Here is a 15823-nt window from a genome sequence, read left to right as displayed (position 1 = left end):
AAGAAAAAAAAGACCTGTGCATGCCACACTAAGCAGACTGGTAGACGTATGGTTATTTGTTAACTGTAAAAGTGAGTTTGTGAATTCAAATGACAATTTAACTTGAGAACTGAAAATTTTTAGATAACCTTCCAGTTGAACGTCCTTTAATAAACGTTTCAACAATAATCTCTAACATCTTTGTCATTTATTAACCCTTGAAAGGGAGTCAGGGGAGAGAGAGAGAGAGAGCAGTTTTTGATGGCGTTCAGAATTAAAGGATCAGTAGCGTTCAAAGGGCACAATCACTTCTTTTTTTTTTTTTTGTCAACGCGCGAATAACAGAAAAATAATGCACGATTGTAAACGGCGCCATAGTCGCGGGAGAGAAAAAACGAGGAAGGCTTGAGTCAGGTACGTAATGAACCGACCCGACCCAAGCCTCTCTCGTTTTCGCTCCGCCGAGGCCATTTCCAAGAATGCGACTGTTTAACTTTGTTTAAGTGAGTAATTTAGTGTTAACAACTGAGTTGAAAACATAAATTGGCCACCGTTAAGGGTAAAAAAGCTGACGTCTCGAGCGTAGGCCTTCGTCAATCGCTCTGACGAAGGGCTAGCGCTCGAAACGTCAGCGTTTTTACTCTTTACGGTGGCCAATTTACATTTTCAACTCAGTTGTTAACAATAAATTACCTGCTATACTCTCCCACCGACGCAGCACCACAGTTTCTTTAGAAACTTACCCCTTTATTCATTTGGTTAAGTGACCTTGATAACAGTTTTGGTTATGTGGGTATTGCGGGTAGAACAGAAATTCCATCCACAGAGAGTTCTTTTTTAAAACCTCAAATTAATAGCAACAAATTGTAATTGAATGCAGCTGAATTTATCGTTATTTTTGTTTAACGAGTGTAATCTCAACAGCAGTTCTTTCAGGAAAAGTTATACAGTTTGATCAACGCGCGGGGCATTAATCCATAAATTTGCGACCCATTTCTCTCCTTTATCCACATCACATCCGCCATGTAACGATAACAGATCCACCTCGCCCATCATTCCGGATTCCTCCTCTAGAACATGGTTGTACCAAAACAGAGCGTTACCCTTTACGGGTTTCACAATCAAAGTTGCCTTTTGGCACCTCTTACTGAGATTTGAGGAATAGTTTCTTCCTGACAACAGTTCTTCGTGATCTGCGATCGGAAACGCAGTTTCTCCTCCTTCAGTGACGTTGTTCAAGTAGAAAAGAACGGTGATGTACCTAAATAAAAAGGAAAACCAAAACATTAAGTGGAAAACAGTTACCTCTTAACTTTTTAACCCCTAAGAGTGATTAGAACCTAATTTCTTCTTAAAATATCATCCCCAAATCACACATTTAGGTTATGAGAATAAAGGAAATGATCACCAACTAAAGAGGCTCTTGATTGTTTAACAAATTCTCCTTGTCAGCACCTTGGGAGATGTGTAGAGCATAGTATGAAGAGTTTGTATACTGATGTTAGGATGTAAAAGGTTAAAGCTGATTTGCATTAACAACGCAAGCACAAGCGCAAGCAAAAAAACAAACAGCTCTTAGCGGACGATGTTTTTTCGTCTTGTCACGAGCGTGGCACAAAGAAAAAAATTATGAATCCCAAGAGGAATCGAACCTCAGACCTTCAGATTCTGAGATTCTGGTGCTCTACCACTAAGCAATAGAGACTCTACGGTGTGTAAGGCCACAGCTCTTATTTCACTGCGAAAACGGCCTGGACAGCATTATGATCCTTGTGCCCGTAATTCCGCTTGTATTTATGCTTACGTCGAGGCTGTTTTTACGGTGAAATAAGAGCTGTTGTGCTTGCATTTGTGCTCGCACTAGTGGTTGCGTTGCCAGTGAAAACCAGGCTTTATACAAAGTCAGCATGTCATTTCACCTAATGGGGTCGAAGCCTTCAGAAAGGAATAAAATTTACATATGAAGTATGTATGAAGGTTATATATATGAAGGTTATGATCCTATCCACCCCGTAAATGTCCAGAGTACATCACCTTGACGAGTATGATCCTAACATCGTAGTCAGTGGTTATAAACTAGAACGTATTAAATCTTGCAAACTGCTTGGAGTTCACATCAATGAGCATCTTAAGTGGGACGATCACATCACGCACACGGTATCGATACTAAGAAAATTGAAATACCTTGCCAAATATGAGCTTAGAAAGCAACTGGTAGAAACATTAATTTTGTCAAAACTAGATTACGCCGATCTAGTTTTTTACCCTTTACCACAATTCTTACTTCGCCGTGTGCAACGAGTTCAATTTGCTGCCGCAAGTTTAGTACTCGGTCACTATGTCAAGAACTTTTGGGATGTACTTAAAATCGGATGGCTTCCAATCAATGAGAGAAGAGATCTGAACCTCCTGAAATTATGCTTTAAAGCTTTGCATAACACTGAGACTTGGCCAGATTATCTTAAAATAATAAAACAGGAATGCCGCAAGGAACTGCGCTCAAGCAATCCAATTAGATTAGTGTTCCCGACCGAAAACAGCACTTTCCAAGATAACGCGTCGAAGCTATTTAACAATTTACCAGAATCTATTAGAAACTGTAAAGATTATAGAACCTTTCTAAGACTTTCAAGGAATTTTTTATGTAATAGAGTACAAAGTGATTAGTTAGTTTTGCTGTAATTTCTACTCTGTTAATCCTACTTCTACTTTTAATTGCATATTGCATAATTTGTGAAATAACTTAATTTGATTTTTTTATTTTTTGTTTTTTTTATTTTTAATTTTTATTTTTATTGTAATTAATGTATTTTAACAGGGAAGAGCCACCTGGTGGATCTGTTTATAAACCATTATCATCATTATTATGTGGCAGTGTATACTTAAGTATGCCTAGGCATGATTACGTTAAGTCGGGCAGGCTAGCTGTGACCGAGAAAACAAAACCTATAAATATATATTTACACATTTAAAACAATATATCTAATTTGTTTATATTCATTAAAAAATTAGTGTCCATAACTGTTCGCTTTTGTCCATCAAAAAAAAAAAAAAATTAATTATTATTATTATTATTATTATTATTATTATTATCAATATTATTATCATACGACGTACACACATGATCTCACCGGCTCAACAGATGTATAACAATCGCTGTTTTTACCTTGCCCTTTACACCTTAACATTAATATTTTTATTCTCCAAACTTTTCGCCTCTTACATTCCCTGTCGCTTACTTCATGCCAATTGGAACTTAAACTTTGTTGAAAATAAACAAATCCCCTCTAAAAGTGCTATTTAGCGTTTTGTTCTGGAAAAATGTTTCAAATAGCGAGGCCACAAAACAGTCCTAGCACCCTAAGGCACTAACTTAACTCAAGAAATTAGGTTAACTCTTTTACGCCCTAACATCAGTATGCATATTCTACATACTGTTCTCTGTATATTTACTAAGGTGCTGATGAGGAGAATTTGTTTACAATCGAGAGCTTCTTCAGTTGGTGATCAATTCCTTTAATCTTATGATCTTAATGCTCGATTGGGGTGGGGGGGGGGGTGGGGGGGGAGGAGGAGGAGGGGTGATATTGTACAGAGAAAATAGCTGCTAGCTATTCTTGTGAGTCAAAGGGTAACAGACTGCAAAAAGCCTATAAGCTCACCTGCATATAAGACAAGAACTTTGGGATTGGTTCTCAAACTTCTGACAACATCTCTTTTCCTGGATTTCTGAACCCACAGTAGAATCATAATGGGCGTAATAATGACCACCTTGCCGATATTTGACGACCTGTTAATATACAAACAAACAAACAAATAGAGTTTACTGATAGAATAATTTCCAATTAAGTGTCATTCTCGTTTGTTTTGATCTTGCTTTATTCTTCCCTGTTATTGGTCTAAAAGAAAAATTGTTCATATCTTCTAACCAATCAGGAGCAATATCATTATAAATCACGACTTATCCCTTGCGTAACAGGAAAATTTCTGCAATGAGACAGAGGGGGAGAAGAATTTATCCCTCAAATTTAATCATACACACGACGCGTTCCCTAGACTACGAGCAGTCATTCTTCGGCGAAGTCCGTCGCGTGACTTTAAAAAATATGAAATGTACCTACTGCCTTTCACTTCCAGAATTCCGCGCGGTTGCGCTAACATCAAGGGTTTTTCTTTATTTTTCCTTTTTCGCTGCTTTTGTTTTGTTTTGTTTGTTCTTTTGTTCGTTTGTTTTTTGGGGAGGGGGGATGCGCTACGGTCTTCGCCGAAAAGGAGAGACCATTTGTGGTCTATGCGCTTCCCCTTAGTAAGAGGACCACCCGCTGGACGAAGTCTTGCCACGTGTACTGCGTGACAAGAACAAGACAACGGGTGCAAAGAATCAAGTTTCATTGGCAAACAAAAGTGGTTTCTTTCCCACCTGATATGGTCGAGGACAAGATCGAAATTTGAAGCTAAAACTAAGTAATCACTTTCTGTTCTTTTTTTACCTGTAAATCTTCGCTGTGCTCGATCTGCAACGCAGAGATCTGAGTAACCTCTGCTACTCTTCTTTTAATTCGCTCCAACACAGGATCTTTTTTACTAAACTCCACCCAAGTGTGCATACTGTATCTTTCATTATAGTAAGGGAAGCGGTACATGGTGTGAAGTCGATACAAGAACTCTACAAACTGTGTTCGATTCACCTTAGTGCAGTTCTCGTAGGTGATGTACGAAGCTCCTTCGAGGAGGAGCGCTTCGTAAGCGTTCCACACATCGTTGCGGGTCACCAACATTTTTTTAACGAGGTATACATAATCATTAAACTCACGAACAGTTATATTCCCGTCCTCATTCTTGTCGAAACGGCAGATTCTCTTGCAGTAGATTCCCATTTGTCTTTGTGTCAACGTTGTGTTCACACCCTCTCTAGTCACCGTTTCTCCACGTGCGGCTGCGCTTTCTGCGAGACCATTCGTGTTTGCTAGGTTTACCAAGTGATCGCATTCATCGTCGCTTAGCAGACCTGGGATTTCAAACACAGGCGGCTTTATACTTCGGGTTTTTAACTGCAAGGTCTTCTCTTCATCAACTTGGATAGTTTGTACGTGATCTACAGCTACAGGATCTCTCCTTGGAAGTCGTACGTCTGAAATGGCAGAGTATAAACCATCTTTATAGCACGGTTCTTGTTCGCCGTCCCCATCCACGCCGGGGCCACCAAAGGAACATGTTTCACCTTTGCTTGGCTTCAAATCCGATCCACGAATATGAACGAAACCACATGTTATCACAAGAATGAAGAAAAAATATTTCAAGGGAAAAGACATGATGAGGTGATATCTGCCAAAGATAGGCAGAGCAACACCATCGAAGAAGAAAGGGGTTGTTGTTGTATGTATTATCTCAAACTTAATTAGATCAAAGGACGTTTGTTTATCGCTGCACGATGCCCGCACAAAGACTCAGCTAAGTTTTTGTCATTTGATACTACAGGCTGTAACTGCAAGAAATATTAGGTAGAGTGACTGACAAAACGCCACGCGAGAAGGTCACGCGAGGGGCGCAAGAACGCGCCGTTCACATTTTTGCCTTGAAAAGGCCTATCTGAAGAACCAAAACACTACAGTTGAATGGCGTCATGCAAGATATTATGAACTGATCTCTTGCGTCATGATAAAAAAAACAAAAGCGGGGAAAAAATGTAAAAACAAAATAAAACCTCATGGGGCAGTTGATTTTTAAAAGTTTAACAGGCCTGGTTTGATCAGGGAAAAGATCCAGGATTTTTCTGTATTTCCTCGAAGGAGCCCCCTCCTCAGAAAAAGCGCCCACACTCCGTCAGCTCCCTTCGTCCCTCACTTTCTTAAAGAGTAGAAATATAAGGAAAACCTGTACTTATTTCCACTTTATCTACGACTTCTTATGGCTTAACTACGACGCGATTAGTACAGGATAATGATTTCTCCCCCTGTATTTCCAAGAATAAGCGCCCACGCTCTAATCAGCGCTCTCCCCGAATAAGCACTCACCTCCCAGCTCATTATGTCAAGCAAGAGCCCCTTTCGAATTAGCATCCCCCCCGTCCCCCCTACTAATAGGGATACCAAGAAAACCTGTTGCTGTGGCTACTTTTTTGTATCTTCACTGCTGTCCTTTTTCGTCAAGTCATTTCCAGTTTTTTCTATCTCCATTTGCTTGCTGTTCTTTTAATTTGGGTCCTATTGCCGCGCTCTTGGTAAACTTCGTAAGCATGAGCAACTAAACAATTCTGTAGTCTTCGAGGACCAACTTACATTGGAAATTAACAAATGTTATTGGGATACTTCTGAAAAAAAAAGTTGATGATGAAAAAACAGCCCCCCGCTTAAGCACTGTCCTTCCGATAAGCGCCCCTCCTTCAAACCAAAATTTTATATAAGTGCCTAGGCGCTTACTTGAGGACATAAGGTGAGCCTGAAATTATGTTACACGTTATCAGAGGGCGTATTTTATATCAGGTGAAGAGCAGAGTGAGAGGTTTGTTCGTAATCAAGTGCAGATTAGTAATCCGCTTCATGGCGAGGATAGTATTCATGACACCACATTTTCATCAACATCCGCTGCCCCCAGAAGTTGACTTGGGTCTGATACGAGTAAATGGAGCGAGATACAAATTCGTTTACTTTGTATTCGAAACCATTTTTACGTAGAGTAAATTTTGTTCTTTAGAAAGCGGATGCAGCAAAGACGAATTTTAAGCAAGTGAGCGGCCATATAAAACAAAAATAACAACAAAATGACAAATAAAAGATATTCAAATTTCAGAACTGAAATGTTCAAAGTGACGGTAACGATAAGGGAACATACCCTGCTTAGGTGTGGCGACGTTCAATAGGGAAAGGGTTCGCCTTTTTGGGGGGAGGAAGGGAAATAGAAAGGGAGAAGGACTGAGAATTTTTCATATCCCGAATTATTGAATAACTTCAGCAAATGTTCCCTTTTTTCTCATTTCTCTCCCGTTTACCGATCTTTCCCTTGCTGTCTTCCCTACCCCTTCTCTTCTCTTCTCTCGACAGCAAAGATAATTTTATTTACTCTTGTTTAGAAGAAACCTTCTAACTTCTAAACCTGAGTGATGAAGTCCTCAGAGTGTCCCAATCTTTGGGACAAAGATCATTCGTGATTTGGCTAAGTTGTAGAATCTATAACGAGCCGCAATTCAAGAACTGAGCCCACGATCCTCCTCCGAAGAGACATTTCTTTGCGAGGAACGAAGACCAAGTCGGAATGATTGTCCAGACGGCCGTGACGTTTTCTAATTTGTTGCTAAGGTCGGAAGTCGCACAAGCACCGGCAAGTTTTTATTTTATATGCAAGATTTTTCTAAGCTCTGAAGATGAAACAATAGCGCCAACATCCTCTTGACAAATTCCTTGTCGTTTAGCCGACATATAAGTTTTTCAATAGTTGCCGAGGACGAAATTTGCCAGAGGGGTATGAGAGAAATTCGACTCCAGCAGGTATACACTGACAAGTGTAGTCTAGCAAAATTTCCTGATGGAGCAATTTTCAATTGAGTGTCGAAAGTAATCCAAGATTGCTTTGGATTACTTGACGAAGGGCTAACGCTCGAAAAGTCAGCCTTTTTACTCTTTACGGTGGCCAATTTACGTTTTCAACTCAGTTGTTAACGCTAAATTACCTATTAATCCAAGATTGCTTTGATTTTCTTTGATATCGCTCTGTGATTGGCCCAGAGAACTAGCGCCACTTTCTCAACCAATTAGATGCAAAACTTAAAACAATCACGACTTGGTCGCCCGAATTTTCCCGTGCTTTAATTACGATCTAAAACATTACAGTTCAATTATGAATTGTCGTCTTTTCTTAAGGGTGCGTTCAACCATACATTCGCAATCCACTTGACTCCCTCAATGACGTCACATCCACCATGTAAAGACAGCCAATCAAAGACACCCATGTGATCATCCCCGTCATGCTCTAAGAGATGATTGTACCACATGACCGCTTTGCCTTTCTTTGGTTGGATCAGTAGGTTAGCTTCGCGGCATCTTTCATTGAGGGTTACGGAATAGTTTCTCGAGTAGAAACGTTCAGGATCATCCGCCAAGGGGAATGCCGTTTCGCCGCCTTTCGCCACGTTGTTTAAGTAAAGGAGAACGGTAACGAACCTGGAAAATTAATTAAGAGAGACTTATTAACACAATAAACTATGTGCCCATAAGCCAGAAATAGACATTGATATATTTAAAAATCTACAGCAGTTGAGGGCTTATTACGAACCCCTACTGTTACAGAGATCCCGTAAAACATGGATAGGGGAAGACTAAGGAGAGCGAGCCTTAGTGCCAGGTTTTTGCCGGCTCATTTTCTCTGCGTTTTCTTTTTCTCGCGTCTCCGCTCCGGGGGTAAAATACTAGTGCAATTAAGACCAAAGTATGTCATGAAGAACCAAGCTTGGGGGTAGGGCTTTATTATAAGCGTTGCAGGCGGCGCGTTTTTCCCCCGCTGGAAGGAAGATTTAGAGACGAGTCGGGGAAAGGTTTGTCGGGAGCCTGGCTCTAAGACTTATCAGTGCTAGACCCGGTTCCAGACCTCTCACCGATTCGCTCAAGACCTCCGAATATTTTCTTGCGGGCGAAGAAACACTCGTGCTGAAGCGTTAATAATGAAGGCCTGCCGGCGCGTAATAACGAACCTAGCAAAAACAAACCTGCACAAGTTGCAATCTTGAAAATCTTGTCCTTCACGGCAGCATTCCTTTATCCTGGCAGAACCGTATGTTGTGTCGTAATGAGCATTGTAATGGCCCAACACAGAGTAACGCACCACCTGAACATAAACAAAGCAATTTTCATCATCAGATTATCAAGAAGTTTTTGTCTTATGCCGCTAAGGGACGATATGCCTTCACCAATATCACCGGCCAAAAAAAATGTATTCTAATCAATCAGAAGCGGAGCTTACATCTATCGGGATTTCGGTCGCGTATGTTGTCACGCACTCTTCCAAAAACGGGGTTAATTGTCTCTACGTGGGTGTACCTGGCAACGAAATCATTACGTGATAGTCCTTATCTACTTAAGGAGACAATGAGGTATTTTCGCTTCCTTGAGAGTGATCCCTTATCAAAGGTCTTTATATTTTTATAAGAAAACTTGCCTGAATTTCTTCACTTTTTTCTATTAAAGTTCTTGACAGGCCCGTGAACTTAGCGATCCTTCTCTGTAGCGATCTCACAACGGGCGTGTCTTTAGAAAGCACTGCAGATTCACTAAAGCGAATGAAATACCGAGGATCAGATTTGAGTTTCTCGACATGAAAAAGGAACTCAACGTAGGTAGCATTTGTGACGTCTGCGCACTCCTTGTCATCAACAAATCCGTCTGAGTTGAAATCAAATAAAGTAAATATCGGCAATGCATCTTCCTTTGTCGGATAAACATATTTCTCTAGATCCACAAATCTTATAAATTCCTGTAGGGTTATTTTTCCGTCCCGATCAGTGTCATAGACAGGTCGTTGGAGTTTCCAGCAGAACAGAGTTTTTTCGAGGGTCAAATTCTTTGAGGCCAGCTTCTTCACGAATTCCTCTTTACCAATTCCTTCTCCTTTTCCCTTGATTGTTAAGCTGTCCTTAAGGTGACTTTGTTGAGATAACTGAATGAGCAGATCGCATTCCTTGTGGCTCAGAAATTCGTTTATCTCGAATAACAATGGTTGAAAACTGCGGGTCACAACTCGATGCGATTTATTCTCCTCGAGTTTCATTTCCCGAATGTGGCCGATTTTTATACCATTGAGCCTCACCAGGCGGAAAAATGCATCCTGGGTCCGGTCTTCATTCTTTGTTGGGCAAATCTTAGGTTTGAGAAAATCATTTGCACAAGTTTGGGACCCATCTTGAGTTGTATTCGATCTTGATCTTCCCGTCTCAGCGCTCAGAGATTTTATGAAGTAAATTTGGTACACCAGAAGCAGTGCCGAAAACGTTAAATTTACTCGAGGATCGAAGGGACAGAAGGACATGTCTTAATTTCACAGGCAGATGGTTAGAAAACCAATCTATCGGTCCCTAGTTGTAACGCAAGTCTCCCCATCAAAGTGACCGGCCTTATGTTGAACTATTAAGACGTACACGTGGAAGCGCGCGTGAAAAACATCGCCCACGTGCCGGTATATGTAGGATCTGTACATGACGTGCAATACCTTTCGAAATGGGAGATATGGGTAAGGACATAGTTAGTAGAGGAGAAGTTAATTTAAACTCTTCCATGCCTATCTTAAATCATGCTTTAAAGCTTTGCATAACACTGAGACTTGGCCAGATTATCCTAAAATAATAAAACAGGAATGCCGCAAGGAACTGCGCTCAAGCAATTCAATTAGATTAGTGTTCCCGACCGAAAACAGCACTTTCCAAGATAACGCGTCGCAGCTATTTAACAATTTACCAGAATCTATTAGAAACTGTAAAGATTATAGAATCTTTTCAAGACTTTGAAGGAATTTTTAATGTAATAGAGTACAAAGTGATTAGTTAGTTTTACTGTAATTTCTATTCTGTTAATCCTACTTCTACTTTTAATTGAATATTGCGTAATTTGTGAAATAACTTAATTTGATTTTTTTATTTTTTGTTTTTTTTATTTTTTATTTTTATTTTTATTGTAATTAATGTATTTTAACAGGGAAGAGCCACCTGGTGGATCTGTTAATAAACTATTGTTATTATTGTTATTATTATTATTATTATTATTATTAATATTCTGCAGTTACTCCTGGATGTGTGTATGCGGTAACTGATCGGATGGAAATAAAAGTGACTAGCTCAGAGATTTTCAAGATAAAAAAACAAAACAAAACAAAACAAAACAAAAACACTAGACTGTGAAATGATGGATGTAAGCTCCTTCTTTGTCCTTATCCCCTTAATTCCCGTGAGTGATCAAGACAGATTTTCTTCCTACTATATCAATACAATTTCAAGCAGACAGGTGATGAGAATAAAGAAAAATATCAATTGTGAGATTATTGGTTGATCAAGCACCAAATTCCCCAAACCAACATCATGAGAATTGTATGGCAAACAGTAAGAAGAATTACTAATTCGATCTTGGGAGTGAAAGGGTTAGCATAATTAGTTACCCCTTAATTGCATGCAACACAGTAATTGATACAAATGTAAAATTTTTTTTGATGCATGAAATGTTTGTAGTAAAAAGTAACATTGGTTTAAATTAGCATTAAATCTAAATTATCGCGTCCGAAAACTAACAGAAGCATCCGGCGGGGACAGATGCGTTCACAATAAATTGGACAGAACTGTCCTAACAACGAAGCGTCTGAAGTTGGACGGAATAGTGAAAAAAAGCAAAAACAAAAAACAAAAACAAAAACAAAAAATGGGGGAAGGGGATCTGGAACTGGACGGAACTGTCCGAAATCAGACGGTGACGATCAAAATTGGACGGAAAGTTAGTTCATTGAAATAATGCGAAGGGACGGGACATTATTTTTCTGGAGGGGAGTATGAGAAATATTGAAAAAAAATTGTTTGCAGGGTCTGAAAAGACAAAATAATTTGTTTGCAAACATGATAGGGTAAAAATAAATGTTTGCAGAGAAGTCAGGTAAAATATTAAAAAATATTTTTACCAAAACTGAAATAAAAAAAAAATTAAGCAACAAATCGAAACATTAGTATAAAAATTAACACAATTTGGGAACTTAAAAGTGGTCACTCTCTATTAAGCAAATAACAAATCTGAAAATAGCTGAATATTTCTTGAAAAATGGGAATTTAATGTGACAATAAAAAAATGGAAAAAATTGTTTGCACGAATATAATATTGGAAAAAAATGTTTGCGGAGACGTATATGTTTAAAAAATGTTTGCAAAATAAAATTTCTCATACCCAGAATAATAATGGTCCGTCCCTAAGGCCTGTTTTTAAGATGGTTTGCTAGTTCTATTTATGCGTGGTGCTCGTTTATCAGACGTTCTAAGTCTTCATAGAGCTATTGCAGTAGAGCAGCATAAAAAACTAGACATTCGTGTTTCTCAACTGGACGTATGTAAGTGGTGTAGCAACTTAGAAGGTCCTTTCATGTCGGTAACTCCGCGCGCCTCAGTCTCCTTGAAAAATAACAACACGATGCAAATTTCTTACACATTATTCTACATACGTGTTCAATTTCAGAATCTTTGAATATCATAATACCCAATGGCCCAACAAAAAATGTAATAGAATTGTTAATGATAAGCTCCCAAATTATTCTCCGGCCTGGAATATGTCATCCTATGTTCCTTGCAGTTCGTTCCTTTCAACCAATCCCATTAGCTTAAGACTTATCAACAAACTCATCACTGCACAACTGCACTAGGCTGCTTCCGTTCTTAACCAAAACTCAGTGCTTGCTGTACATTTTTTTTGCGCTCCACCCTCCCCACCCCCCCGCGTTTGACACGCTTCGCGTTCGCCTCGCACTCCCCTCTGTCCGCCTGAAAAACGCAATAAATAAATAAATAAATAAATAAATAGATAAATGAAATGAAAAACGAATTACGTCTGTTCTGCAGGCTAATTTAGACAGGTGGTTTTGCTCTGTTTCTCAAGAACCGACCCAGACGATAAGATAAGAGTGCTGCACTAGTGCCGCGCGGGAAATCAGCAGGGAGCGAGTGGATGGAAACTTTTTCGCTTCCCTCCACCACTCACATAGTTAAAATTTAATTTTTCCCTCCTATTTCTTCAATCATTTCTCTTAAAAAAAAAAGAAAAAACCAAAAAGCAAAACAAAAAAAACAAAAAAACAAAAACAAAAAAACAAAAAACAGAGAGTAGATTGGGGCGAGAAGAAAAAGAGGGAGCGTCGTAGGAGTGTTGTAGGCATGTCTCGACCCAACCCCCGTCTTTTATTGTTTTGTGGTTTCCGTGCGCTCTCTCTTCATAGGACTTGTTGTTGGGAAAGGCACAGAGAAGATATACTGCTCTGGAAAGTGAAGGAAATCCGGTAAAACCTCAATATCTTTATCTTAACTAAGAGATATATTTTTTTATATTCTGGTAAAACTATTCAAGGATCGAACAAAGGTTAGTGAAGTCAGAGGCGCATTTCGTAATCTCTGAAATCATAATTCCACTCCTCGTGTTTACCGAAATTCGAATTTGCGAAGTTATCTTTGAGTTGGACTGCAATATTTCTAAAATGATCATTCGAACTTGGCCTACATAAAGAAAAGAAAAGTAAGTTCAAAGATAAACGGATTCTTGCGAATGAATAAGGCAGGGTAATTAATCTCGATTTTTTTTAATGCAAGTTTCTTCTTATAAAACAAGATATGACTTTTATTTCGAGATCTCAAGTAAACATGCAAGATCTGCACTTAAAATGCAATATTTCCTCCAAGAACACGACCTCTTGACTTAAAACGCGAGATCACGGCTAACACCACGAAATCTCCATTAATATTCTGATCAGCGCTTATGTGTCGAAATCTTTTGTAGTCAGCAGGAATATCGTGTGCTTAGCCTATATCTTGCGTTACCACAACCCCTTCTTAAGCAATCTTATATCTATTCAGTTTTTTCACTCTGAACCTTTACTGCAAGTCTATTAAATCAGAGAATTCATATCGGTAATAACACTTACAGGAAACGTGATTCTCTGTCACTCGCATATTCAACTTTAAAACGCAAACTGATGATATTTCCAAAGCGTCAATTAAACGTGACGAGCTGAAATCGTGATGTGGACTGTCCCGAGGGAACGCACCCGTCTGAACGAGATTGATCTGACCGGCTGTACAAAGAACCTTTGCAGACTACAGTTTTCCGTAACAACTTGTAATGAGGTAAATTTCATCGACATGCGGATGAAATTGAGTCAAAGAAATTATTATCCTTGTAGGTGGACTGCGATAACCGCTTAGCAACTGCAGAAAAGACGCTTGAAAAATTTCAAGCTTTGACGGGATTCGAACCCGGGCCTCCTAGTTAACAAATAGAGAAGCCTTGACTGTGCTCTGTTCTGTTGTAAAGCACACAGAAAGCAGCTAAAGCGCGATAAAAGTGTGGGGAGAAACACAAACCGCCGGAGTCGAGTGTTGCTTCTCACTTCTGCGTGCTCTAGCCGCTCCCTAGGAGCCTTACAACCGAACAGAGCACAGTCATCAAGGCTTTTCTATTTGCATCATACTAAATAATCCGTTAAATTCCCCACGCATTACTTTCAAGTTTCAAAACAATCTTTATTTCCAAAGCGAACAACAGTGTCGTCAACATGCTCTATTAAAGAAATAAAAAACGCGCCGAGTGCATTGTTGAGTCCTACAAGCACGCGGTAATTTTTAAGAACACGAGAGAAGTACGGTGTTCTTAAAAATTCTTAAGTGCTTCTAGATCAACGCTCGAGGAATAAGATTTTCGTTTCCCTTATAAAATGTATTGTGAAATGCGCGCGCTCGTACCGATGACTCTATGGAAATAGAATGAACTCGTTCTGATCAATCACGGCACGCGCATTTCTCTGACATTATGAACTCTGGTTAAGAATATATGAAGGTCATATATTTGAACTGCGGATAAAGACATGAATGAAAGTGATCTTCGCAGTGATGTGCACTACTTAGACAGTAGTGAAAATAAGGCCTGCAAAAAATTCAGGCCTGTACGGGATTTGAACCCATGACCTCTGCGATATCGGTGCAGCGCTCTACCAACTGAGCTAACAAGCCAACTGGGAGCTGGTCATGATGGTGGTTCTAAATAAACCCGTGAAGTGATGAATAGATGGTTAAGAATACATGAAGGTCATATATTTGAACTGCGGATTCATTCATTTTTTTCAGGCCTTATTTTCACTACTGCCTAATTCATTCATTTTTTTTCAGGCCTTATTTTCACTACTGCCTAAGTAGTGCACATCATTGCGAAGATCACTTTCATTCATGTCTTTATCCGCAGTTCAAATATATGACCTTCATATATTCTTAACCATCTATTCATCACTTCACGGGTTTATTTAGAACCACCATCATGACCAGCTCCCAGTTGGCTTGTTAGCTCAGTTGGTAGAGCGCTGCACCGATATCGCAGAGGTCATGGGTTCAAATCCCGTACAGGCCTGAATTTTTTTCAGGCCTTGTTTTCACTACTGCCTAAGTAGTGCACATCACTGCGAAGATCACTTTCATTCATTATGAACTCTCATAAGGCACGCTAAAATAAGCCAATCAGAATTCTTGTTAGAATGGTTGCACAAGACTAAAGCTGTTAAAAATTTCAAAGCATCTAAGTTCGCAAACCATCAAAGGTCACGATCTGCAACAGTTCACAAATTGAAAGAGTTCGGCAGGTCGAAATTAAAACGTTTGCCTGAAGTTTTTGTAGTTTCAAATACAGAATCTGAAAGTGAAATGTTCAGTGAAATCCGGCCGAATTGTGGCTCATAAAAACGCGCAAGTTTTTTCCCATGACACAAAGAAAACAAACTGCACAAGGCTTGTGTGTTAAGCATGAACGACAACCGAATTCACAAGAACATAAGGATTGCTTGCAATGACAGTGCTGTAATACTCCTCTGCTGTGACCGATGTGGCCTTCCACTCATCGCATCGGAAAGGATATCAGAGCAACCTTTTACTTGTTCACTCGAAGGGCGGCCGATGTAATTCTGAATTTCTTCACTGCGATATCCGAAGATCGCGATGATGAGCTAGCTGCGATGGACCCCTGCATGATCGAAGTCGCTCTGACACTATCGTGATTAGTATGAATTTTAACGGTTATGCCAGTTTGGCTATGTTTTTCATCATTCCTGTTATGTTCCATTTTGTTTTTGAACACGAAACTAT

General features: G+C 39.5%; 2 protein-coding genes and 2 non-coding genes across 4 annotated transcripts; 1 reads left to right on the top strand and 3 right to left on the bottom strand.

The window, feature by feature from the left end:
* Positions 1-705: 705 nt before the first annotated feature.
* LOC113680487 (transmembrane prolyl 4-hydroxylase) lies at positions 706-5453 on the bottom strand. The gene is made up of 3 exons (XM_027197517.2): positions 4470-5453; positions 3642-3769; positions 706-1240 (listed from the first exon to the last, which is right to left on the bottom strand). The coding sequence occupies exons 1-3, from the start codon at positions 5289-5291 to the stop codon at positions 922-924; spliced, it is 1269 nt and encodes a 422-aa protein (XP_027053318.2). The 5' UTR covers positions 5292-5453; the 3' UTR covers positions 706-921.
* Positions 5454-7759: 2306 nt separating this feature from the next.
* Positions 7760-10122, bottom strand: LOC113680472 (transmembrane prolyl 4-hydroxylase). The gene is made up of 3 exons (XM_027197502.2): positions 9127-10122; positions 8678-8796; positions 7760-8135 (listed from the first exon to the last, which is right to left on the bottom strand). Exons 1-3 carry the CDS (start codon positions 9991-9993, stop codon positions 7811-7813), a joined length of 1311 nt encoding a protein of 436 aa, XP_027053303.2. The 5' UTR covers positions 9994-10122; the 3' UTR covers positions 7760-7810.
* A 4509-nt stretch (positions 10123-14631) lies between these two features.
* Trnai-gau (transfer RNA isoleucine (anticodon GAU)) lies at positions 14632-14704 on the bottom strand. The gene has a single exon. It is a non-coding gene; the product is annotated as a tRNA-Ile (tRNA).
* A 318-nt stretch (positions 14705-15022) lies between these two features.
* Positions 15023-15095, top strand: Trnai-gau (transfer RNA isoleucine (anticodon GAU)). Its single transcript has one exon. It is a non-coding gene; the product is annotated as a tRNA-Ile (tRNA).
* The last annotated feature ends 728 nt before the right edge of the window (positions 15096-15823 follow it).

Source organism: Pocillopora damicornis, chromosome 8 (genome assembly GCF_964200805.1).
Source record: "Pocillopora damicornis chromosome 8, jaPocDami1.2, whole genome shotgun sequence".
Taxonomy (NCBI): Eukaryota; Metazoa; Cnidaria; class Anthozoa; order Scleractinia; family Pocilloporidae; genus Pocillopora; species Pocillopora damicornis.
This window is presented reverse-complemented; position numbering and strand designations above follow the sequence as displayed.

Excerpts from the sequence above, each read along its gene's own strand:
- LOC113680487 (XM_027197517.2), bottom strand. The coding sequence starts at position 5,291 with ATGTCTTTTCCCTTGAAATATTTTTTCTTCATTCTTGTGATAACATGT. Across the intron at positions 3,770-4,469 it reads AGCACAGCGAAGATTTACAG|GTCGTCAAATATCGGCAAGG; the intron begins GTAAAAAAAGAA and ends GTATATTAACAG. Across the intron at positions 1,241-3,641 it reads AGTTCTTGTCTTATATGCAG|GTACATCACCGTTCTTTTCT; the intron begins GTGAGCTTATAG and ends CTTTTTATTTAG.
- LOC113680472 (XM_027197502.2), bottom strand. The coding sequence starts at position 9,993 with ATGTCCTTCTGTCCCTTCGATCCTCGAGTAAATTTAACGTTTTCGGCA. Across the intron at positions 8,797-9,126 it reads AAAAAAGTGAAGAAATTCAG|GTGGTGCGTTACTCTGTGTT; the intron begins GCAAGTTTTCTT and ends GTTTATGTTCAG. Across the intron at positions 8,136-8,677 it reads CAAGATTGCAACTTGTGCAG|GTTCGTTACCGTTCTCCTTT; the intron begins GTTTGTTTTTGC and ends TTAATTTTCCAG.